Genomic DNA, 27,674 nt, shown 5'->3' on the forward strand with positions numbered 1-27,674 from the left:
ATTTAACAAATGTATGTCCTTCGTAAATTAATGTTCACTTGTCACGAGCTTTAGCTTTAGTGGATAAATGGAGATTATTTGACGAGGTACATATTAAAGAATGTTAAATCACCAACTGGAAGGATTTGTTTTATCAGACTCGATGTTCATTTCGTGTTTGTCATTTTAACACAACAACCTTCACATTTACAACTTAATTTTTTTAATTAATTTTTGGCAGCTGATTAAAGGGACACCAACATGTTTTCTTTTGCTTAATGCTATAGGTTCAGATTATCAACTGTTACGACGAAGTTGGCCAAGTCAACGACTGCTTTGTAATTTTCCCCAGTCCCAACCTACGACGGGTACACTCAGATTTAAAACTAATCGGTCGTAAGAGTTGTATACGACAAGAATCGAGTTTGTAAGAGTGCTCAGATATAAGCAACTGGACAGTCATGGAAATCGTGAGATCGGCGAGTTGGCCAACTTCGTCGTGACAGTTGGTAGTCAATCAATACACACTATTATTAAGACAACAATCATGTTTATCTCATCATAGGTTTAGCTGTTTGTTAAGAGAGCATTTATGAACTGTTTAGAACATATTAGTAATTATCAGGGTCGTACCTATTCTAAATTAACTGGGGGTGCAGGGAAAAAAACACATGAGGTTTTGTAAACTGTAGGAAAACGTTTTCTGGACGGGGATTGCAGATCTGCTTCCACTAGTTGCGGCCCTGGTGATAAATATATACACGTACACTATATAATGAATGTAAGAATAATAAAGTATTCAACACTGAATAAACACATACTGTACAAGAACAAAGTGTTTGGTTTAATTTAATATGATCTTTTTTACATTGCATTCTAGAATTAAATCGGTGTATGAGAGACAGACAGACAGAGACAGACAGACACACATAGAGAGAGGGAGTTGGAGGGACAGAGAGAGAGAGGGGGAGGGGGGAGAGGGAGAGAGAGAGCCAGATTGAGATAGAGACAGTGAGAGAGAAAGAGAGAGAGAGAGAGAGAGAGAGAGAGAGAGAGAGAGAGAGAGAGAGAGAGAGACAGACAGACGGACGGACAGAGGACAGAGAGGGGGAGTTAGAAAGACAGAGAGAGCCGCTACCTACGCATAGACCGCTCCTACCGGAAAAGCAGAAAGGGGTGTGTTGTATGCACATCCCATTGACAGGACACAAAACGAAACTCCGATATAATTTTCAGCTGTAACATTATATTTTGTAAAGGGATTATTGAGATTCAGGAGAAGGGCAGAAATGAGCGTTTATAATCCACTAAACCTATTTTATGTACACCCTAACCAAAAACGCTGATTTGCGTTTCTTTTGGTAATCAGTATACTTTGAGATGTACGAGTCTTGGGACACTGGTCATGACGTTGTAAAATAAAATAAAAATATTAAACATTTTAAAAATTAACAAAAATTTAAAAAACCCATTTCACTGCGGGCATACCACGGGCGAACGCTCTACCACAGAACTACATTCCTACCCTCCATATTAGTATTTAGTAACCATCAGGATCGAACCCCATCGGTGGGCCCAACTTTACAACTGGTCTAGCAAAGACTGTGGTATGTATTATAATGTTCTATCTGTGGGATGGTGCATATTAAAGAGAGGATAATAAACGAGTTACCGGTTATTATCAAATTTATGTCCCGAGTGAAACTATGGTTCCTAAGGTATGGGGGTCCAATAGGACTACTGTTCCTAGGAACAGTTTTCTCTGTTTATACAAGAACATTCTACAGTGGTCACGATTTAAATGTTTGGTGATGCTATTAATATATAATTATATAAATAATATAACAAAAAGAATTCCCCTTTTAAGAGTGGATATTTGAAAACATAAGCCACACCTGGATAGGCCAGTAGTCTTAACACATGCCACACCTGGATAGGTCAGTAGTATAATACATGAGTTAACAAAAACGAAATGTCAGTTTTTAATTAAAATTAGCCTACTTTATTGAAATCCAACAGTTAAAGGTCCTATATCCGGTGTCCATGTTATAATGTCGAATACTAATGCAAAATAAAAGCACAACTACACCTTTATTACACTCGTCCGTCATCGCTATCAACGGACATCGTCAACAACCTACTACTCAATTCCCAAGACGTAAAAGTGCAGTTATGCCTGCATTTTGATTTCGTAATCGATGTTATAACATGGTAACCGGATATAGCAACTTTAACAAGGACTACAACACAAAATGTCCGGCACGATCCATACTGTTCGACAGTTAATAATGTGTTTAGCCCAAAAAGACTTCACCACAAGCTTCAAACATATCCTCGAACAGCATAGGTAACTGCTGTCCAATAAGTCTTCCAACGTACGCCGCAAATTATTGTAAGACTGTTTGAGGCGAGCTACCCTATCTTCGATTGTCGCCACTTATCCCTTCGAGAGTTTGGAGGATTTCCTCTGCGTGGTGCTGCCGCCGATGAAACCTCCATAAGTTCTTGCTCCCCACAAAATAAGTCCATGTATTGCCATTTTATAAATGTCTTTATTGCAAAAATTAATAAGAGTGACCCATGGGTTAGCACGTGTCCATTTTTGTTTTCAGTAACGTGTGTTGTAATAAATATACGGACGTCCAAAAGAAACTATATCAAGATTTGAGAGACTACTGAAAAAAATATATACATGTTTGTATATTGCATGTTCCAAAGCTATATAGGCCTACTAGTATACATGTGTGGTGTTTTAGCATGATGTGAACAAAATGTCATTTTCATTATCCAAATTATAAAGGGTAAAATACATGCTAACATATAACGCCCAATTTATACCATACACATATTAGACATAGTAAAACACTAACCTATGTTCACGGAGTACAGTGTTTCGGATCAATGATTCAACATTCTACTGAACCTTTGGACTATTGAACCTTCGGACCATTGAACCTTCGGACCATTGAACCTTCGGACTACAGAACGGTCCCCGATGATAGGGTGGGAGTAAATTTGACAGCCATTGGAAAGTTTTGGGTTATTTTTTTTATTTTTTTTATTATTTTATTATTACTATTATTCAAAACAATGTCCACTATACATTTCATGTGAAATAGATATTATTTTAAGATGTAATATGCACTTAGCAGGTGAAATAAGGACAGGGGTTTCATTCTGACGTCCACAGAAATAGATTGACGTAATTGTGAAAATTAGGAGATAGAGGGATGTTTATGTATGTTTTTAAAAAAGTGCCTTACGGAAAATAGTACTTGTAGTTACATGGTATTTTTAATTGTTTATACTTACCGCAAACTGTCAAATTGTAAACAATGCTTTATTATTATCAATAAAAAAAAATACTTCTGTCAACAAAAACTTCTGCATTTAAAGATAGCGCGCCAAAATACATACCGCGTCATAATACATAGGGCCTACCGAGTTTTATAGTAGAGATCGAAATTTTTGGTATATATAAATGCACGTTAAATGGCAATAAATTTGTCATGTATGAAGAGAGCATAAGCAAAATATTGTGGGAAAATATTTCAAATTTGCCAATATACAACAAATTTTGATTTATTTTATTCTATGTCGGCAAGTGTCTGTGTGCCAGCGAGTGTATAAATGTTTTAGCAAAGCGATGACGTCATCGCTAATGACGTAATTGAAGAATTCGCCTTGCAGATGGTGACGAGATGGTGACGAGTTTCCCTGTGTAATTAGGTTTTCTGGAAGTGGTAAATAAAAATCGGCGGTACAGAAACAAGGCTAATCATAATGCACCCGTCGGAAGTACAAATGAAAAAAATGTCGCCTTTGTGTCTACCAAAATCTTGTGGTAGAAAACAGTCTCGCGTTACCGTTACCAGCGAAGAATCCAATTTGGACAAAAAACCACAAAGCATCAGGTTTCAGAGAGGTGCAATGTCACGGGAAAATACGCTCTCTAACCAGGTATGTATTTTGTCTTTTGAAAAATCCTGTCATTTTAACCAATATTTTCATTTTTTTTTAAAAGAAAAAAAAAGAAAAAAAGAAGAAGCTAATTTAGCAATCACGTAATATGTTTTAATGAATAATGGATTAAGCTGGAAAATGCACTCGGAAGTGTAGACCCATGAAAAACCATCAACTCGCCCCTACGGGGTTCGTGAATTATTGTTCACCCATACAAACAATTTGAAATTACTTCCAACTCATATGCTTTCACGCAACTTAAAGCATTTCTTTACAAAATTGCAAATAATAGGGCATAATTCCTGAATATTAATATTATTGTTGCGTGTAAGGAATAAGAAATTTTCATTATTAGAAAAGAAAAATGTGGTTCTTGTTTTATTATTATGATGTAAATCATTTGTAAAAGCATTATATATAGGGCACTTGATAATGAAATGATATTCGTCTTCAACTTCTAAGGGACAGTTGGGACAATATCTCTCATTCGCAGGGACAGGTGGTTTTTTGTGTCTCCCCTTTTCAGTCATAAGTGAATGTGCACTCAAACGATGCCTACTAAAAGCTTTTCTGCTGTCATAGTCTTTGGCATGTAATATGTAGGTTTCAACTGTACTCGAAATTTGTTTGAATGACATTAAGTGCGCATTTTATTACCATATTTAGGCGCGAAATAGAGGAGCCCAAAATCCGTTGTAGTTTTTGAAAATAGATTTTAAAGGTCCTTGACAGGTGGACGGGATAACTTTGCATTTTTGTGTATTCTGTAATATATATATTGTTTCACCAAAAATAGGGAGGCGGGCTCCTTGGGCCCCCGCCTTAATCCGCACCTGATATTTGATAGAATTTGTGTTTGATGTTAGCTGTGTCGTAATATACTGCTCGCATTTAATTACGATTTCACCTAAAGTGGATGAAGTCGGTAACTCTGGAGTGGAAGATACATGTGTAGGAATTCTAAGTAGGTTTGCAGCATTAATAAGTTTAGCTACCCACGACGGTTTGTTGTTCTGAGCTGACTTTGAACTATCAATGTATGCAGCAGTCTTCCTAATTCTGCTAATGCTGCAGCATTACTGGTGTATTTATTGACCCCCAAAATCCATTTACATCATTTTATGTGGACTTGTTCTACGGTAAAATAATTTGTGTTACAAACTTGTGGTCCCCAAACTTCACTTCCATATAACAGCACTGGTTTAATTAGTGTATTGTATATAGTTTAGTACAAATATTGAGAGGTGGATTATGTTTGAGAATGGATTTTAACAAGTGATTTAAAGATATAAGACCTTTGTTTTTTAAATACTTTACACCTATGTTAAATTTACCGTGTCTGTCTATAGTGATACTCAAATATGTGTAGTCTTTAGATATGTTAATTTTAGAAGACCCTATGGTAAATTTAAGGTGATCCGTGTTCATTTTACGCTTATTGAAGGCAATACTGTTAGATATTTCAACATATATGGGAAGATCATTGCACATAGCATATTGGTTGACTATTCAGCGTACTTTGGAGCCCTTGTGCTGAAGTGAACAGAAGCACCAAATCATCAGCGAATAAAAGATGGTTGATTTTCAAATTATTCACATCAATAGGTTCACATCGTGCATCAAATTACTTAATAATGTCGTCTATAAAGATATTAAAAAGTAAAGGGGACACATTACAACCCTGTCATATACCACTGCTAGGATGGAACATGGGTGATGTACCTGCTGACGTTATAATTTGATATGATTCACCTATATACAAAGAATGAATGAATTTTACAAAGTTGCCAGTACTGCCACTTTTTACTAATTTCATTAAGTTTTTCTCTGTTGATCATATCAAAAGCTTTTTTAAAGTCTATGAAAGCTGCATATATAGGTTAGTTAAAATAAATATATTTTTTGTACTATGGATTGCAGAATGAACACATTCATACAGTGTGTAAAGCGGTTTTGCGTTTCATACTAGCATGAAACTCAAAAAATGTCACGTTCAATTCTTAAGTATATTTGTTTTTCTCCAAATAATGTTTTATAGTCTTCTTGCCAAAAATTTTGTCAATATTTTTCAACACACACAATTCCTCTATAATTGTTAGATCATCTGAATAATCGTAAGTGACTTTTTTTTTAATGTTCGTAACAACTATTTGGATCAGGTAGAACGTCTATATTGTCATCAGATAATTGCAGTTGTTTTATTAAGTACCAACATTTTTGTTGATCACCACTTATATGATTTTCAATTTGAGATATTATATTTTATATTGTCGAGATTTATATTTAAATAGACCTTTGTATGCTTTTTTGCGGAGTAAACGTTTTCAAGAAATATTCTGTTATTAGAATATTTGCATGTTTTTACAAGCAGTAAGGGCAGAAAATTTGTATTCTTTGCATGCCTGATCAAACCATTTTCGCTTACGTTTTGGTTTATTTGAAGGTTTAACAAACGTCAAGGACTTTAGGCTTATGGTGGAAAGAGCTAACTTCATATCAGCTTCTGCTTTATTAACACCTTCCTTATCATTGCTATAGTTATTCATTATAAAGGATTTTAGAATAGAATCGACATCTGGACACTGAATGGAAGATATAGCCTTTGCTTGACATTCTTCAGTCCACTTAACTCTACCAGGCAATTTCTCATATTCATATCCACATTCATTTTGTACAGTGTTTTTAACTACTAGATGGACAACTACCTGACAATGGTTTGATAGTAATGGTAATGGTTTAACACACATATACAATACAGGGCCGTAGCTAGGATTTTTTGTTGGGGGGGGGGGGGGGGGGGGCAACTGAGTAGTTAATAGTGTAAAACTCCTTAAACAGTTAAGAAGATAATTTTCTTTAAGTTTCTATAATGCTTTCCGGATTGTTTTCTCCTCCCCCCCCCCCCCCCCCTTACCTACGGCCCTGCAATATATTTTCAATAACATTTTCTGAAGCAATCAAGTAATCGATCGTACTAACGCCATTGTATTTACAACATGTATACTAGTATGCGCCTAACGTGTCACCGTAAGCCCGACCATTAAGTATTCTAAGTTTAGTCGACATACAAAGATTGGTACGTTTTGTGCCATTGGAATTAATTATTGTATCTTCGTTATTTCGATTACAGCATGTCATGAGTCTAGTAAGTAGTCTTCTGAAAACGGAATATACTGGTCATCATCTTGGGGTATATAGTCAAATAACTACAGTGCGAGTATTAAAATATCCACCTAAAATAATGTGGCAATCATTACTTGTTAAACTAATGACATCATTGTCTATTTGTAAGAAAGGGTCTGTGACACATACCAAACTGTAGCTTGGATTGTTTGGTGGTATATATACTGATCCCAGCAAGACATCTTTTGCAGTTGAAGCAGCTTTCCTGATATTTTCACTCAAAGAACATACAGACATTTTGTTTTGATCAGATGAACATACTGCTTCAGATTTTTCTTGAAGTAGAATATAATACCACCTTTAGATTTTACAGATATTCGATGTTTTTCAAAAGTCTAAATACAACTGATGTTGTCCGTCTTGACTGAAGCTATGGAAACGTGTTCTTAAGCTGTTATTTCCGAGAAAAAACAATGGACTCATGGATTTTGAGATTGGACTCATGGAAATGAACCAATTTAGGAGCAAATGAATCCATTGGAAAAAATTGACTCCTAGGGGAAAATCCTTAATGTTACCCCTGAAAGATATGTAGTATGTTTATTATACACGTATAACCATATTTTCGTTCGTGAGAGCATCATTCGTTATTTATGATAACACAATATCTGGCCCGTAACCAGGAAGGATCGAGGTGAGCATATGACACCCCCCCCCCCCCATATATATATATATATATATATATATATATATATATATATAAAAGGTAAAGTCTCTTGTAAAGACGAATCTTTTAAGAACAACATTATTATGTCATGACATCAGTCCGTCCTACTGGGAACGCCTTTTTTTCATACTATGGAAATTTTTACTGCAAGCTATTTATTTTTGAGCCGATTGTTTCCTAAATTGCACATAAAAATGGTATTGTTTTTGTTATTTTCCAAAACACTTTTACTTTTTTTCTTACTTCAAACCAAACTGAAATTATTTTTTAACCCCCCCCCCCCCCAAAAAAAAACCCCAACATTTTTGTAGGAGGATGGGACAGACTATAATATGTCCAAGTACTGTAACATATTATATACGCCTACTGTTTGTTATTCACTTGTAGTTTATCAGTAATATATTTTGTCTATTAATCAAAACATTGTCAAATTTAAAACACGCACATATATACATTTTAGTTGAAAATTTAGGGACGATTTCTCGTCTCCGGTTAAACCTGATTCGCGGTTTAAATTCGGTTCAAACTTGCCTCAACTGAAATCAAATTTGATCAAAATCTTCTCAAACCAGGTTCATGTTGACCCTCCAATTCGGGTGTTTACGGCCTTGATCCATGGAAATAAGCCTGATTCAGATATTGACGATCTTGAAATCTTGCAACAAAATCGTCATACCGTGTTTTAGTGTACACATTTGACGCATACAGTGATTATGAATTCCTGCAAGGATTTCGTTTTTCAAAGGAAGGTGCGCATAATTTGGAAAGTATGTTCCGCGATGAATTACAACTTGTAAACAGAGGCCATAACATTACAGCTGTGTAGAAAATACTATTGACATTGCGCTGTCCCGCGACAGGTTTATTTCAAATAGTTTAAGGCTCAATGGGTAGGTGCACCGACCAGTGATCCATAACTGGTTCAACAAAGGCCATGGTTTGTGCTATCCTGCCTGTGAGAAGCGCGACTAAAAGATCCCTTGCTGCTAATCGGCTTTCCTCTCAAAATCTGTGTGGTCCTTAACCATATGTCTGACGCCATATAACCGTAAATAAAATGTGTTGAGTGCATCGTTAAATAAAACATTTCTTTCTTTCAAATAGTTTGTGATTTAACGTCAGTGAATATAACAAGTGCAAACCGTGCAATATGGCGCTCTACATTGGCTATTGCAGCACGACATAGGCAATACATAATTTTTTTTATCTGGGGACAGGGCCGTCGGATCCGGGGTGGGTGGTGGCTGGGGTGGCTATGCTCCCCCCTCCCCTTCAAAGGGTTGGGTTTTTTATATATATACTCTCAGATTCAAGCATACTTAACCTATTATGTCCATGAAGACACTAGAAACAAAACTTATTTTTATCACAACCAATGCCACACGACTGGTATATCAAAGTGCATATAAAAGACCCCGAAAGTTTTGTACGAAATTATTTTGAAACCAAATCCAAGACGAACAAACAAACAAAACAAAACAAAAAATCTTACAAAACAAAGAAACACAAAAGAAAGAAAAACGCATGGCGACAGACCTGGATGTGGTATGAAAGAAGCTGACGACAATCGTTCATTATGTTTGACAGCGACAACACACGAGTTTAATCAAATGTAATTGTTTTTGTATTTTGTATCAGTAAACGATGATGGCATTTCATACTATCCAAAGTTTTCTAAGTTACTTAAAAATAAAAATAAAAATTCTTTTTTTTTTTTTCTTTTTTTTTTTAGAAAAGAAACACCCGTCTGTTTCCATGCACTGATACCGACAAAACTGACGAAGGACTGGTTTTCATTAAATTCATCTTTTGTTACATATTGTAGTGCTGTATTATTGTACTGTCGTCGTTGTTGCGTGAAACGAAAAACGGAAACATGTACGTAGATAAAAGAACTTCAAGGGTCGATACTGGAGGGGACAGGGACTACTGCCCTTCCCCTTCAAAAGATAGGCCTACGAATAAGTGGTCATCGTAGTTTTAAAATGCCCCTTTCTTATTACTAGTTATTTTAGGCTATATGACACTTATATACTTGTGAACCTATTTTTTTTACATATTAATGTTTGCCGTTGTAACCAAAATCTAATGTAGAGTTTGTACCCGATCCGTCAGTGCCCCCCACTCCCAAAGTCGTTCCTACGGGCCTGGTATACCTGTATAATTTTGTTCGTGATACAATTCATTCGGTAACTATAGTCCGTCCCACAGGGAACGCCTTTTTTCATACTATGAAATTTACTGCAAGTCTTTATTTCTGAGCCGATTGATTTGTAAATTGAACACAAATACTTTCTTTTTGGGGGGGTGGGGGGTGTGGGGGGGTGTGGGGGGTATGTTATTTCCAAAACACTTTCATTTTTCTTGTTAGGTCAAACAAAACTGAAATTAATAGCACAAAACGTTTTTATAGAATGATGGGACGGACTATAGACTATCAAAAGGGGTCTAAAATGTTCAAAAGACATTGATAATTTTAATAGACACAAAAACCTAAATAAATTGAAGAATTTAAGATAAATTATGTATTCAAGTTTTTTTTGTTAACCAGTTGAGTATATTTATACAAAAACAAAACGATTTTAATCCATATTTCACACTTATATGTTTTTATACAAACTATAATACAACACATCATCAAAACCGTTTACCCGTTTTGTATTATATTTAGAAAGAAAAATAGTCATGTTGGGGATTATAGTCATCAGGAAGGAAGGAAATGGTTTATTTAACGACGCACTCAACACATTTTATTTACGGTTATATGGCGTCGGACATTTGGTTAAGGACCACACATATATTGAGGGAGGAAACCCGCTGTCGCCATCAACTATCAGGGATGGATCCAGGAGATCGAGGGGTCTGAACCCCCTTCCTGCTCACGACAAAAACATTTTTATTTTTTTTCACATATTAATATCCAACTTCCATTTTGTTTCATATAGACTCATCATAGGGGCGGAACGTAACCCAGTGGTAAAGCATTATCTTGATATGCGGTCGGTCTAGGATCAATCCTCGTCGGTGGGCCATTTGGCCTATTTCTCGTCCCAGCCAGGGCACCACGACTGGTATATCATAGGCCGTGGTATGTGCTAACTTGTCTGTGGGATGGTGCATATAAAAGACCCCTTGCTACGAATGGGAAAATGTAGTGGGTTTTTGCTCTAAGACTATAATGTCAAAATTACCAAATGATTGACATCAAATAGCCGATGATTAATAAATCAATATGTTCTTGTGGTGTCGTTAAACAAAGCAAACTTTAACTTGGTAGACTCATCCTGCAAAACAATCCTGGATTCTCACCTGAGCCCATATTTTCGAAGCCATCTTTAGCGCCATAAAATCGTAAAACCATCGTAGGTTGTCACGACTGGCCTATACTTTAATAGTGTTGTTATTAAAGGCACATACCCTAGTTTTTAAACACTAAGGTATAATTTTCACCTAGACCCTAGTTTCAACCTGTAAAAATTGACACTAAGTTTGGTTAATTTCCAAACCTGTAACAGCTTTGGATACAACAGAGTAAAACAAGAGTCTGTGACATTGAAATACCCTTAAAATAGACTAAAACGCCACTATATATAACCGTTACTTCTCAGACGCATGTGCGTTTTTTAAATATAAAAAATATAAAAAATGCATATTGTGGTATTAGAAACACCAGGATGCCCAGAAACATTTCGGTTGTACGGAAATGGACAATCTAAACAATAAGTAATAATTGATTTTAGTGATCATAAACGGCTCTAATTGTGAAAAAAATGTGCCTTAATGTTTAAAAACTAGGGTATGTCCCTTTAATTGTTGTTGTTGTTATTGATGTATGTTTGTTTGTTTTTATCTGTTTGCTGACACCAGTTTGTTGAGTAATATGCAATAAATTGAACTGAATTGATTTCGTAGGATGATTGCTTCGAAAATATGGGCCCTGACTATAAATGTTTATGTATGTTACGTAGGAAGTGCCGTCATCGGACACGAACTTGGACGAACTGAGGAAGTCATTCGGAATGGCAGACAGGGACGGGCAGTCTGGTCTGAACATAGAGCAGTTCGTGGAAGCCGTCAAACGGACAACTACCAAGTAACCCACGTAGAGGAATAGTTCTTTTGTATCAAAGCCTGGTTTCCGCAATATCTGCAGCACGCCGCAACCCGTCGCAGACTTATTCCGGATTTCCACCAAATCCGCAAAAACACGCTCTTTTTACGACAGACGTTTTCTGTCAAAAAAAAGCATGTTTTCACACACCATCCAAACAACACACACACACCCCCCCCCCCCATAAAAAAACACCAAAAAGACAACCCCAAAAACACACCAAACACCTCCAAACCAACAACAAAAAATAATAGCAAACATAACAACAACAAACAAACAAAAATATTCTGTAGTGACTTAATATTGTAAATATATCACTTTTCAAAAAAGCTATGTTGGGGGGAGGGGGGGGGGGGGAGAGTCGTCCATATTCCATTCTTTGCGGGTCTGTACATGTTCGTGCGAATGTTTGCGGGTATGTGCACAGTTGGTGAAAATAGAATATCAGCAATTACTTTGCAAGAGTTATCACACATGCTCTAAATGTTCTTTTGGAATCCGGCCCAAAAGCATTTTATATATAGGAACTGTACTGATGGTTGAAATGTATGTGAATGTGATGGCTGTGACAATCTGCGGCGTGGTACACATTTTAAGGGAACCAGGCTTAAATGATTTAATTGGTTATCCTAAGTTTGTAGCCATTGCAGCATGTTTGTGACCAATACGGTATTTTTCGATAATTAAAATTATAATAATTACAATAATTTTCTAATACTGTTTTATTATTAGTATGTTGTGTGGATTTTTTATTTTTTTTTTTTTTTTTTTTAAATGTTCTTTGTTTTGTATTGTTTTATTTACTTTTTTTACTTTTTCTTATTACTATTTTTTAAAAACAAGTTTATTACCCCAGAAACAAATATGATAGTGTCAGGGGTGGGGACCTGATATCACCACCTTTATTTACTTGCTTTGTTTGTTTTAAATTATTCCGTTGTTGTTTTGTTATTGTTTTTTGTTGTTGTTTTTTTTGTTTCTTTTGTTGTTGTTGTTTTGCATTTTATGTATTTTTATTTAATATGTTTCTTGTGTGTGTTCGTGTGTGTATGTGTGCGCGCTTGTGTGTGTGTGTGTGTGTGTGTGTGTCTGTGTGTGTGTGTGTGCGAGCGCTCGTGTTTGTGCGTGCGCACGCGTGCGTGCGTGAATGCGAGGGTTTTATTTTAGGGGAGGGGGGTAAGTCTCTTTAATAAAATATTTCTTTCTCTCTGCCGCCTAGAGTGATGAGCGAGGACGAGATCCGACTGATCTTCATGAAGATGGACGTGGACTGTAACGGCACGGTCGACTGGACGGAGTACGTCACCTACCACATGTTCACGCGCCAGGTGAACAGCCAGCTGATGCAGATGCTGCAGGAAAAACCGTTCGTCAACGAGATGAAGACCGTCACGGCCAGGACGCATGAGCCCATCGTCAGCATCGTCTTCTTCCCGCACGTGACCAAACACTCCACCAAGTAATTTTACAATGATGACGATCATCGTGATACACTGGCGTGACCAGCAATGTTTTTGGACCAATCTATGATCGTGTAAACAGGGCTTTAGTAGCAAGGGATCTTTTATATGCAACTTTGAGAATACAACTTTAAATTTAAATGTAATTCAAGCTATATAATGTTTATATTTTACAAATAAACATTTTAAAACCAAAACTTTCGGTCATGATTATGCAACTGCGATAATATATATATATATATATATATATATATATATATATATATATATATATATATATATCGTTTGTTTTGTTTAATGACACAACTAGAGCACATTTCTGACACGTAGTTATCAGAGGATATCCGCAGAAAGGGATCTTTTATATACATTTTATCACAGACAGAAAAACACATACCACAGGCTTTGATCATTTGTGGTGCACTGGTTGGAACGAGAGAAAAAAAACCAGTCAGTGGATGCAAGCACCTCAAGCGGGAACTCAGCTGACTGAGCTGGATCCCGCCCCGTGCCCCCTACTGTGGTAAGGAAGGAAATGTTTTATTTATCGATGCACTCAACACATTTTATTTACGTTTATATGACATCAGACATATGGTTAAGGACCACACAAATATTGAGAGAGGAAACACGCTGTCGCCACTTCATGGACTACTCTTTTCGATTAGCAGCAAGGGACATAGACTGGATAGCACATACCATGGCCTTTGGTGTACTAGTCGTGGTTCATTGGCTTGAGCGAGAAATAGCCCAATGGGCCCACTGACGGGAATCGATCCCAAACCGACCGCGCATTAAGCGAGCACTTTACCAATAGGCTACGTCTCGCCCCCACTGTGATAAATGCATCTATTTTTTGTAATGTTAAGGTACGACTACAAGGACGGCAAGTACGTGACGCTCAGCAAGGACGGCATCATCAGCTTCTGGACGCTGGAGATGAAACACAAGGTGAACCTGAACATCAACCACGACGACACCCGCGTCAACCGGCCCTGGTTCCTCGGCATGGTGTGCATGTACAACGCCAGCATCCTGGCCCTCGCCACCACTGACCGCGAGTTCGTCTTCGTCGACATCACCACCGACTCCTTTCTCAAGCGCTTCGTCATCACGGGACTCGAGAACTGCGTCACCGCCATGCACTTCTGGACCGACCTCAGGGACAGGCGCTTCGCCATCTTGGCGTGGGGAGACACGCACGGCAATACATACGCGCTGTATTTCAAGGTTTGATTGTTAAAGAGACAGACCCTAGTTTTTAAACACTAAGGTATATTTTTTATCCAGACTCTAGTTTCAACCCGTAAAAATTGACACTAAGTTTGGTTAATTTCCCAATCTAATTAAAATTAGCTCCACTATTACATGTGGATCTAACACCAGCCAGTTGGAGCTCATGTCCACCAATCAAAACCTTACTTGCAGAATCCTGTCAGTGATTTAAAAATAATTTGAAAACATTCCGAATTATCCTGAGGGTATACGATATGTTGCACTAGCTGGAACGAGACGAGAAATATCCCAGTGGGCCCACCGACGGGGATCGATCCCGGACCGACAGCGCATCGAGCGAGCGCTTTACTACTGGGCTACATCCTGCCCCCTTATTAATGAGATACGGTATATTCGCCAAATTCAACGTTTAATTCACAATGGATGTTGATGTCTCTAGAGCAATTTTAGTCCGAGTGTACAAGGATCAATCCACTTAATTCCAAGACGCCCGCCATTTTCAAGATGGCGGATTTTATTTCTCTAAAATTTATTTTAAACCATATCTCGTGAACTGCTTTGCATATAAACGTACCCTTGCTGCTAATGAAAAACCATTTGCTGGTTTCCTTTGAAAACTATGTAGCCAGAAACACCAAATGTTTGACACCCAATAGCCGATGATTAATAAATCAATGTGCTCTAGGGTGTCGTTAAACAAGACAAATTTTAACTTTAACTATAATTAACCAAGAAAATATGTACTTTTAGTTGTTATAAAGGCTCTGCTAATTGGAATCATGCTAACATGGCTGCAAACTCTGCATTGTTGATCCGTATATAAGATTATATACAACGATCTAACCCAGGATATTCTCCTGTCTTGGACTGAGGAATTGGCCCACGTCAGAACTTTTTCCCAGGACAGCCGTGCTCTACGTTAAATAATTTCCTCCTCTGCCTCAATATTAATAGAATCTATTACCGTTGTGAGATGTAGATGAGGCCATTCTAACTCAAGGGACAAAAGTTTAAGAATTATAACAAGGAAATATTTCTGGCACTCGTCCTTTTGTAGATGGTTTCGGACACTCGTCTCAAGAAAATCGAGTCAGAGTTCTACAAATCCGTTAGCCCGACGACCGGGGCTAGTGCTTTTTAACATCGGACTAGTGACAAATGCAAATCCCATAGCGCGATGGGCTATTGGGATTTTTCTAATTAAAACAAGGGGTGGGGGGGCACTGCTCGCTCACAGTAAACGTTTTTCCTCCACGTCAAGTTGAAACTCGCTAAAGTTCGCTCCGAGAGAGAGAGAGAGAGAGAGAGAGAGAGAGAGAGAGAGAGAGAGAGAGAGAGAGAGAGAGAGAGAGAGACAGGACAGACAGAGAGACAGAGACAGAGACACAGAGAGAGAGACACAGAGAGAGGCAGACAGACAGACAGAGGGAGAGAGACAGAGAGAGAGACAGAGAGACAGAGAGAACGAAAACCATCTACAAAAGGACTTGAGCCAGAAACTATTAATCTTGCACTAATTCAGTCCGGTGGGCAAGAAAATCTTTCATATTGGTGGTCGGTATTTGCAGGTGTTACGAGGGGGCGGACTGTTCGCGTCCACCAGTGACAAGAAGGACACGGCAAAGAAAGCGTCCTATTCGGAGATCATGCGCGGTCTGGTTCCCTACATCCGCTGTTACAAGCTGGCCGGGGTGCACGAGGACTGGGTGTGCCAGATCAAGTTCGTACCCGAGCTGAAGGGCTTCATATCGTGCTGCCAGAGGTAAATATCAATAATTTAATATTAAACATAATGAAACACATAGTAGACGTCCAGGCAGTTTAAGCCCAATTTAACCTATCACAAACTGAAACAGTTGGTTTCTCTTTGGATTTGTTATTCAGAAAGACCTCAGAAAGTCTAGAAACATATTTGTAAGCTAAGTTCACTTTTGTTTTCTTCTCTTTTTTTTTGCATAAATCCATGATGGTTACTATTGACTTAAAATGTATATTTATGATTGATTTTAAATGTTAAACTATGATTTCCAAGATCAAGATAATGAAACATACTAAAAATTTATTGGTCTGTAACTTCGCAAAAAATAAATAAAAAATAGCAAAATGACTGCCAACATAGGTATGTTTTGACAAAATATCACGTATTGGCGACATAAACCATTCGGACGGGCTTATTTATATTTATGTCATTTTGTATCATATGTTTTTGATAAATCATGTACACAAGCTGAGATGTTAATAAATGACCTGTCTGTCTCTCTGAGGTCGAATTTCTTGTCCCAGCCAGTGCACCACGACTGGTATAGCAAAGGCCGTGGTATGTACTATCCTGTCTGTGGGATGGTGCATATAAAAGATCCCTTGCTGCTAATCGAAAAGAGTAGCCCGTGAAGTGTCGACAGCGGGTTTCCTCTCCCAATATCTGTGTGTTCCTTAACCATATTATGTCCGACGCCATATAACCGTATATAAAATGTGAGTGCGTCGTTAAATAAAACATTTTTTTCTTTCTTGTTTCTTTCTCTGAGGTCGAACACGTCGCTGTTTGTGGCAGACTTTATCAAGAACCGGACGCCAGTGTACTACAAGGTCAATAAGGGACTGACGTGCTTCGACTACTGCTCCGTGTTGAATGTCATCGTGACCGGCGGCATTGACTGCGCAGTCCGTGTGTGGAACCCCTACCTAACCCACAGGGCCATCGCCTTCCTTAAGGTATTTAGCTGAACTCTCGGACTGTCTGTCTGTGTCTCTCTCTGTCTCTCTGTCTGTGTCTATGTGAGTGTCTATGTGTGTGTCTCTCTCTCTCTCTCTCTCTCTCTCTCTCTCTCTCTCTCTCTCTCTCTCTCTCTCTCTCTCTCTCTCTCTCTCTCTCTCTGTCTGTCTCTTTTAATTTTTAATGTTATGACGATAATGTCATTGTCATTGCCATTGTCAATGATATGTCAATGTCCATGTTCATGTTAATGTCACTACAGGGTCACACCAGGCCCATCATCTACGTGTTCGTGAACAGCAACCGCAGCCAGGTGCTGAGCATCGACCAGGACAAGGCGATCAACATCTTCGGCCTCAAGGACCAGACGTGGGTGCAGCACATCGGGCACCGCATCGTGCGCCTAGGGCCGTTTCCGTTGACAGCGACCTTCTTCAACGAGAAGCTGCAGCACCTGATCCTGGCCACCAATCACCTGGGAATGATGGAGCAGAAGTACGAGACGAAGCCGACGGACGCCATCTCGCACAAGAACCCCGTCGTCGTGTCGCTGTACAACAAGACATTCAAGTACCTCGTCACCGCCTGCGAGGGCTCCGTCGTCAGCATCTGGGACATCAAGACCGGTACTAGAGTTAAAGTCAATGTCAATGTTAATGTCAATGTTAATGTCATTGATAATGTACCACGTCACCGCCTGCGAGGGCTCCGTCGTCTGCATCTGGGACATAAAGACCGGTACCTGAGTTAAAGTCAATGTTAATGTCAATGTCAATGTTAATGTCAGTGATAATGTACCTCGTCGTCGTCTGCATCTGGGACATAAAGACCGGTACTAGAGTTAAAGTTAATGTTAATGTCAATGTTAATGTCAATGTTAATGTTAATGTCAATGATAATGTCAATGTTAATGTCAGTGTTAATGTACCTCGGCCCCGCCTGCGAGGGGTCCGTCGCCAGTATCTGGGACATCAAGACCGGTACTAGAGTTAAAGTCAATGCCAATGTTAATGTCAGTGTTAATGTCTGTGTTAATGCATCTCGTCATCGACAGCGAGGGATTCGTCGTCAGCATCTGGGACATCAAGACCGGTACTAGAGTTAAAGTCAGTGTTAATGTCAATGTTAATGTTAATGTCAATGATAATGTCAGTGTTAATGTACCTCGGCGCCGCATGCGAGGGGTCCGTCGCCAGCATCTGGGACATCAAGACCGGTACTAGAGTTAAAGTCAATGCCAATGTTAATGTCAGTGATAATGTACCTCGTCACCGCCTGCGAGGGCTTCGTCGTCAGCATCTGGGACAGCAAGACCGGTACTAGAGTTAAAGTCAATGTCAATGTTAAATGTCAGTGTTAATGTCAGTGTCAAGGTTAATGTTAACGTTAATGCTAATGTCATTGCTAATGTTAAGCCATCGGACAGTTGAGGTGTGTGGCCAGGACCTTAATTGGACATAAGCACGAAAATAAGTTGAAATGAAATGAAAATGTAAACGATAATGTTGATGTCAATGTTAATGTACCGCCTCATCGCTTGCGAGGGCATAGAGTTCAATTCAGTGTCAATGTTAATGTCAGTGTTAACCTATCTCGTCACCGCCTGCGAGGGCTCCGTCGTCAGCATATGGAACATCAAGACCGGTACTAGAGCTAAACGTTAATGTCAATATTAATGTCAAAGTCAGTGTCAAGGCTAATGTTAATGACAATGTCAGGGTCATTGACAATATTAATGTCAAGGTTAACGTTAACGCTAATGTCAATGCCATTTTTAATTTTAATATCAGTGCTAATATACCTGTCATCGCCTGCTAGGGTTCTGTCAGTGCCTGGGACATTAAAGGTAGGGTAAACTCAAATAAGAGCCTTATGTGTTGGAAAGATGCATATCCGAACCAACAACACATACTGACACTTTAACAAATGAAAAACGCGTAATTTTAGAATTAATGAAAAAACATGATTATTCCTTCTAACTGGGGGCAGCCGTTTTGTTTCGTTTTTGTGACGTCCGGTGGTATAGCTTGGGGCGAAGTGACGTCAGCTCCGTCCAACCCCTCTTAAAGGGACATTCCTGAGTTTGCTGCATTTTTTAACATGTTATCGACTGACAGAGACTTTTTAACGATTGTAATTACATATCAAATATATTTTTCTGCATAAAATATTAGCGGCTGTATATTAAACGTGTTTCTGATCGTTCTAATATTTGTACTAGGTTAAATTTCATTTTATTTCCTACTTATTATTTTTTCGTACGTACGAAATTATTTGAAGACAAAATCCAGTTTGGGCTTCTTACAAATATTAAGACGAACAGAAACACATTGAATATACAGACACTGATATTCTAAACAAGAAAATATTTTTAATATGTAAGTTTAATCGTAGACATCTTACAATGCAGCAAACTCAGGAATGTCCTTTTAAGCACAGTGTAAACAAACGCTCTAATTTACGACAAGGCGCTTCGCTTTCATCAACCTGACTTTCAAAACAACATAAATGACTTGTTAGTATAATAAACTATTTAACTAAATATATTTCAATTTGCATCAATAGAACGAAATGGAGTTATAGTATTTTTCTCTTTAAAAAAAATGCTAAGAAAAAATGCTTATTATTAGGCCTATTGGTAGGGTACGTTCGAGCAAAAACGACCACTCACGATACCCAAGTGATAATTTTCTTTTCTTTGGGACTACGTAATTGGTCAGTTTTGTAATTTTAGATGGGAAAGTCTACTTAATCAAGGGTTTTACAGAATTACTTACAGTAATAAAGTGATAATTAATGTCCATTACGATTTGAGGGGCGTCCGCGCGGCTAACAGACAATACCTTGTGATCTTAATAAAAGAGGCACGTCTTTTTAGTGTGTCTAGACACAGTGTCTGGGGACCGTCTAAATATACACCTGCCAATCAGGAACCACAGGTACAGGCCATGGAAAGAAAAGACCAATTAACCAAGAACACACTTCGATTATTATTTCAGTACGTGGGTACATATTATTTTTCAATACAAAATAAGCCACCATTGTCAAAGTGTTGAAATAACTGTATTATGTTGCCTGCTTACTGGGATGGATATTATTACAGAACATTGCGATGCATCTGCAAAAAATCAGGTATGTTTTGTTTCTTCAGTTCGAAGACTAATTCCTGACGTGACACGTTAGTTATTACGTAACCACCAGCTCGCCAGAGGGCGTATTCACTGGGATGGTACAAAGTGGCTGCGCCCGTTATATATAATAGCCGTCACATTTATGCGTTTTATTAATTAACTATACGATTATACTTGTTGATATTAAACAATAATGTGCGTTATATATCGTTGAATATGCATACCAGGCCAGATGCCTTAATTGTCCCTTGCTTTAAGACATGTACTGTTTCATTTAACGACACCACTTGAGCGCATTGATTGATTAATCATCGGCTAATGAAAGGAAGAACAAATTGTTTTATTTAACGACCAGGCTAGAGATTTTTGAAACTCTTTGAAAATTGTAAAATCATCGTAGACTATGACGTCACTACAACACCCGCCATAGTGACGTCATAGCCTATGATGGTTTTACGATTTCGTAGCGCTAAGATAGCTTCGAAAATATGGACCCAGGGCCGGATGCAGGAAATAGTTTTCTGGTTGGGAAAACTAACGGGAAAATTAAGATAGGGAAAATGGCCACTTTATTTTTAGGAGGGACGGGTCCCCAGGGTCCGATTTTGACAACGCACTCAAAACATTTTAACTGCGGTTACATGTCGGACACGTGGTTGCCAACAGATCATTAAATGAGATGAAACGCGATGCCGCCACGCCATAGGCTACTGTTTTCAATTAGCAGCAAGGGATCTTTTATATGCACCATCCCACAGACAGGATAATACATACCACGGCATATACTAGTATTATACCATTTGTGTGGCGCTAGCTGGAACGAGTATCAGCCTGTCCTGCCCATCGGTTATGGTGTGACACTTAGTCTTCAAAAAACCTGCTACCTTTTTTTTCATTAACAAGGGATGTTTTATATGCACTTTCCTTTAGACAAGGCAGGACATTCCATGGGTTTTTTTATATATCAGTCGTGGGGTACTGATTGAGACGGGGGTTGGGGTGGAACTGAGTCAGAGAGACTGGTACTAGTAGTATTCGATTGTGCTACGCAGGGTCTTTGCATATTAGACAAATGACTAGCTGGTAAAATATAAACGTCTCTGTGGCGGAAGGTGCATACCTTTGATTTAAATCTCATAAGAGTTTTAAAAATTATATGAAAAACAGTTAAAACAGTTAAAATCGAGAATGCATTTTTGCAAGTATAGTACACCCGCATAGCGGAGTGGCGGGTTGTAGCTGTTCGCTCCTTGGGTGGTGCTACGAGAGCTTACCTTTCTTTTTTCTAATTTTTTTTTTTTTTTTGGGGGGGGGGGGGGGGGGGGTCTGATGATTTTCATAAACGCAGGAAATGCAGGTACATGAAAAAATGTAGACATGCACGTGGAAGGCCTTTCAGGTGCGGCAGTATGAAAACCCGCATGATTTAGTCGCTGTCGATGGGGCGTCGTTAATAATTTATTTATTATTTCTCATTCATTCATTCATTTTTTTTGGTCTTTCTTTCATTCATTCATTCATTTATTCACTCACTGACTTGTTCACTCATTCATTCATCTGTTCCTTTTTTAGATCCAATTCCATGTGTATACTTATTTGTTTTGTCGTGCCCAGGGAGCAAGGTGATGCAGTTCATCAACGCGCACACGTCGGTGACGGATGGCATCGAGTCCCCGATCGAGATCACCGCCATGACGTTCGACAGCCAGGAGAAGCGCGTCCTCACTGGCGCCAGGAACGGCACCGTCAAGGTGTGGAACTTCAACAACGGCTCGTGCCTGCAGGAGTTCGCCATACGGGAGGGCACGCCGGTCGTCGCTATCGTCTGCATCGCGTCCGAGGTCTACGTCACGGGCTGGAGCAGGAACGTCAGCGTCTTCGTCGACGGCGCGAGCAACGAATGCAGGAAGACGTGGATGACGCGCCACCACGAGGACATCCTCAGCATGGCTTATCAGGCACCCCACACCATCGCGACAAGCTCCTACGACGGTGACATCATCCTGTGGCTGCGCGACACGGGGCAGGCGGTCTCGCGGCTGAACGCCCACGAGAGCGACCGGTCGATCGACCTGACCCACGATTACAGGAGGCACTTCTCCATGATAGCCGTCTCGTTCTCCGAGTGCTTGTCAGAATCGACCGCTGGCGAAAGCAATACGTGTGTGGACGTTGATGAAGCGGCCGACAGAGTGGACAACAGCACCACCGCAGTGGACGGCGGCTTGGTCTCAGAAAGACAAAATGGTGGTTTGACGCCAGAAAGAAGCAACAGCTTGGTCCTGGAAAGGAAAAACAGTGGCGTTTCGCCAGAAAGAAGGAACAGCTTGGCTCAGAAGAGACAAAACGGTAGCGTTTCGCCAGAAAGAAAGAATAGCTTGGCGCAGGAAAGACGAAACGGTGGATTTTCGCCAGAAAGAACGAACAGCTTGTCCCCAACAAGACATGGATTTTCGCCAGAAAGAAGGAAGAGCTTGGCCCCGGAAAGACAAAGCGGTGGTTTAACACCAGAAAGAAGGAACAGTTTACCAGCACAAAGTAGGCAGAAGAGCGTGTCGCCACAAAACAGCAAGAATATGTTATCACGAGGAAGCTATGAATTGACACCAGAAACAAGCCAGAGCTGGGAACCGGAAAGAAGGAACAGCTCGACGCCAGAGGACAGCAGCAGCTGGTCGCCAGGACGACAAGGCAACGGCTACTTAGCACCCGAATACTCGAACCTGACACCAGAACGGAAAAACAGCAATGTGTCAGAAACGCCGTCTGAAAGACGCAACAGGTTCATGTTCAAGAGATCGCTCTTCGCCGACCTGATGGGGAAAGACGAAGAGAACGTGGTGGTCGTCCAGAAGAAAAAGTCCAACGACTTCTACGAGCACCCGCTGCTGTGGGCGCTGGACAAGAAGGCGATCGTCAGCCAGGGCAGCAAGTACCGGCCGAGGAAGCGGTACCCGAGGGAGGACTACGACAACCTGTGCAGACTGTACGAGGCCGCGGTGGACACGATCCTCTTCCTGGAGACCCGCGACCCGCAGGACAAGGACACGGCGACGCTCATGTCCGCGGGCGCCGAGGGCTGGGTCAGGGCCTGGTCCACCCACAAGAGGGGCGGTCTGCTAGGCCAGTTCAACGCGGGACACGAGGTCGGGTACTCGGTGACGCACATGGTGACGGACATCAAGAATCGCTACGTTGTCACCTCGGACTCTATGGGGTACGTGAAGGTGTGGGACATCGTCAACTACTGTGCCAGCAGGACGATGTCCGAGGAGGAGCTTGAAGACCACAGGGAAAGGATGAGGAACAAGTTCGCCTTCCTGAGGTTCACGGGGCAGTTCGAGAAGTCCTTCTATGGCAGCGCGGTGGCCGACAAGAAGGAGACGAGGAGACCCCCACCGAAGACCAGCAAACCAGAGTTGACCCTGAAGACGCCGCCGCTACTGAACTCGTTCCGGGCGCACCTGCAGGCTGTCAACTACATGAACATCGTCAACGACGACTACCTGATCACGTGCAGCTCGGACCAGTCGGTGCGCATGTGGACGCTGTGCGGCCGGTACATCGGCACGTTCGGCGAGACGTGGAGCCGGCTGCCGGACGACGCCGAGCCGTCCGAGGTGACGTGCTCCATGCCCGTCGACCTCAGGCGCACGGCCTCGGCGAGGACCCTGTGGGTGCTGAATGGGGGCCAGCGGCCCCACTGGGAGACCGCGTTACGCGTGATGCGCCAGATAGGCGTCTGTCGTCTGCTCCGCCAGGCGGGCTTCAAGTGGTCGCAGAAGGCCCAGGCCGAAACACCCGTCACCAAGGTGCAGACGACCTCCGTGGATATCGGCAGCAACATCCTGGGCGTGTCCTACAGGCGCCAGATGAGACACCGGATGACGCCCGAGATGCCCAGGTTGTTCGACAGACCCTGTTCGGTAGGTGCTCGTGCGAGTCTTATAATTAATAGAACATTTGACATAAATTGTACTACCAAATGAGACGGGATTACACATGTTTACGGTCATGGACAGAACTCTCTGGCGAAGTCAGAGGTTGTGCCCATGACAGGCTTGCTTGAACAGTTCTCTGATGGAAGCATTCCAAACGTTACCCACACCCACCCACAAGGCACACTTTTGACAATAAATTGATAATATATAACAGATAAAACTGTTGACTATCAGTTATGGCTGTCGCACTGCGAGACAAGTTTTGTTAAGATAGGATTTTCTCATTTCAAGAAGTAAATAGCAGTATTTGGCCAGCTATTGCTAGTCATTAATATATACTTAGCTGAAAAAACGTTTAGCAGTTTGGTAAGTGCTTAAATAAAAGAAAACTCGTGACTTACGAAATAAAACCAGACACTGGATTTAATTGAGGCATCATTTGTCAGTATAAATAACAGGAGATTTTCAATACAAAATGAAATTGTGTGACTGGCACGTCCTGCTTCTCTTTTTTTTCTTCGTATTTTTTTCCTTTTTTTAATGTAACTTTTGGGAGGAATAATATGTATGTAATAGCAAAAAAAGTGTTTTATTTAACGACGCCACTAGAGCACATTGATTTTTTTTATCTTATCATCGGCTATTGGACGTCAAACATATGGTCATTCCGACACTGTTTTAGAGGAAACCCGCTGTCGCCACATAGGCTACTCTTTTACGACAGGCAGCAAGGGATCTTTTATTTGCGCTTCCCACAGGCAGAATAGCACAAACCATGGCCTTTGTTTAACCAGTTATGGATCACTAGTCGGTGCAAGTGGTTTACACTTACCCATTGAGCCTTGCGGAGCACTCACTCGGGGTTTGGAGTATGTAATAGCAGTGCTGCAAAGTTATATAATAATTTCAACAGGTTCAATAGTTTCATATCTTTTTTTGAACGTTAAAATGTTAACTTGAACATCACCTGTCCTGGTTACCGGCCCTCGATATAAAACGTTCTTTGCTGCTAAAGGATAATTGTTACCGTTTGTTTTGTTTAACGACACTACTAAAGCATACTGATTTATTAATCATCGGCTATTTGATGTGAAACATTTGGTAATTTTGGCATATGGTCCTAGAGAGGACACCCGCTACATTTTTCCATTAGTAGCAAGGGATCTTTTTATATGCATCCCATAGACAGGATGGTACGTACCACGGCCTTTGGTACGCCAACTGTTGTGCACTGGGTGGAACAAAAAATAGTCCCACGGGCTCACCACCGATGGGGATCGATCCCAAACCGACCGTGCATCAGGCGAAATGCTTTACCACCGAGCTACATCCTACCCATACCAATGCCATCATTCGTGTGGCCAGTAATTTCAAAGAAAAACCGTAAAATAAGGGAAGTCCACTTTTTTTATTATTTAAAAAAATTACGTGTAGCTTTACCACCGAGCTACATCCTACCCATACCAATGCCATCATTCGTGTGGCCAGTAATCTCAAAGAAAAACCGTAAAATAAGGGAAGTCCACTGTTTTTATTATTTTCATATTATTCCCCCCAAAACATTACATTAAATTATGAATGTTATAGAAGTGATGCAAAGCTATATAATAATTTTAGTTGTTTCTTTACTGTTTGTTTTGTTTAACAATACCACTAGAGCACATTCATAGGCGTACGGGCTCCCACTTTTGTAGAACAGGCCGATTTTTGGCCGAATTCAACATTTATTTGTATTAGCAATACTGCTGCCGAACAGCTAAATTGGGTTGCAAACCAATATTGTGGGTAAACTAATGGAAATATATGGTGAAAATGGTTCAGGCGAGCTAATTTTCCCCCAATTTCTCTATCGTTTTTCCCTGATTTTGATTCTTTTTTTCCAGCACTGGGAGGCAGTTGTCTCACACACACACTCACACACACACACAGACACACCTACACACAGACACACACACACACACACACACACACACACCTACACACACACACAGACACACACCACTCACACACACACACACTCACACACATACACACACAGACACACACCTACACACACACACACCACCCCCCCTATCTCGTACACTTATGAGCACATTAATTTATTAATCATCGGCCATTTGATGTGAAACATTTGGTAATTTTTACATATAGTCTTAGAGAGGACACCCGCTACATTTTTCCATTAGTAGAAAGGGATCTTTTATATACACCATCCCACACACAGGATAGCACATACCACGACCTTTGATATATCAGTCGTGGTGCACTGGCAGGAACGTGAAATAGCCCAATGGACCCACCGACGGGGATTGATCCTAGAACGACAGCGCATCAATCGAGCGCTTTATCAGTGGGCTACGTCCCCCACTTCCTGGATAATTGTAGACTGCTTTGAACATTGTGCTAGAATTATAACTAATTGTGTACATCCGTGTACATGAACGGGTGAGAGTGAGAGTGAGAGTGAGAGAGATAGAGAGAGAGGGTGAGAGAGAGAGAAATACGGAGACAAAGAATGAGACTTATTCTTTACTCTTTCTCTTCTTTAAATTTTACTTCCCAGATTGCCGTCTATCACACTTTACCATTTGTGGACTTATCCCCCGTGGAGTATCGAACCGAGGTGATGGATGACATCAACGTCCGGCGCATGGAGTCGCACACTAGAAGGTCCAAGGCGAAAGAGCTGCACGCCAGCTTCATGTTGGACAAGATGTGGACGCCCAGCACCAAGTCCGGCGCGGGCATCAGTCGGCACCGATTCTCCCAGGACGCGCACCACGGCAGGTCGTCGGACAGAGAGCAGAAAGAAGCGTCTCGGGCCTCCGTGGATAGTCTGGGTGCAAGCCAGAGCTCGTCCCCGGAGGTGGCCGTAACGTTGAAGCTGCCTCCCATTGAGAAGGCGACGTCATGAAGTTTATCTTGCGAAATATATTCGTCATTGGTGTCCGATGATGCCAACAACTGTGGGATGTCGGTCTATGTGTGGGGGGTGGGGGATGGAGTATTATTTCGTCTTCAAAAAAGGAGGAGGGCCAGAGGTGGGGGAAATTCGTATTCTTTGGCCTATCCAGTATCAGAATTGTGGTGCTTTTTCTCGCTTCCGCTATTTCTTTGTTAAATGGTTATTAGAAATAGGATGGGACAAGTCTGGGTGCTTTCGCCAATATGTCCAGGGTTTTGGCCATCTCCATATTGAAGTATACTAGTAGTTGAAAAAATGTACAAATTAATATATTCATATAGTTAGGAGCTGTCCAACATTTTTAGTCCTTCAAATAGTATTA

The 27,674-nt window shown here is 40.5% G+C and overlaps 1 protein-coding gene across 1 annotated transcript in view; it reads left to right on the plus strand.

Annotated features, from left to right (window-relative positions):
* The first annotated feature begins 3,657 nt into the window (after positions 1 to 3,657).
* LOC121378820 overlaps positions 3,658 to 27,674 on the plus strand; it is a 24,696-nt gene continuing 679 nt past the window's right edge. The window contains exons 1-9 of the mRNA XM_041507148.1: positions 3,658 to 3,939; positions 11,761 to 11,885; positions 13,123 to 13,362; positions 14,233 to 14,593; positions 16,168 to 16,361; positions 17,128 to 17,314; positions 17,578 to 17,941; positions 22,061 to 24,372; positions 26,951 to 27,674. The exon at positions 26,951 to 27,674 is cut by the window's right edge and continues 679 nt beyond it. Coding sequence (XP_041363082.1) covers positions 3,763 to 3,939; positions 11,761 to 11,885; positions 13,123 to 13,362; positions 14,233 to 14,593; positions 16,168 to 16,361; positions 17,128 to 17,314; positions 17,578 to 17,941; positions 22,061 to 24,372; positions 26,951 to 27,301 — 4,311 coding nt within the window. The 5' untranslated portion in view covers positions 3,658 to 3,762 and the 3' untranslated portion in view covers positions 27,302 to 27,674. The remainder of the gene's footprint in view (positions 3,940 to 11,760; positions 11,886 to 13,122; positions 13,363 to 14,232; positions 14,594 to 16,167; positions 16,362 to 17,127; positions 17,315 to 17,577; positions 17,942 to 22,060; positions 24,373 to 26,950) is intronic.

The sequence above is a fragment of the Gigantopelta aegis genome, chromosome 8 (assembly GCF_016097555.1).
Source record: "Gigantopelta aegis isolate Gae_Host chromosome 8, Gae_host_genome, whole genome shotgun sequence".
In the NCBI taxonomy this organism is placed as follows: domain Eukaryota; kingdom Metazoa; phylum Mollusca; class Gastropoda; order Neomphalida; family Peltospiridae; genus Gigantopelta; species Gigantopelta aegis.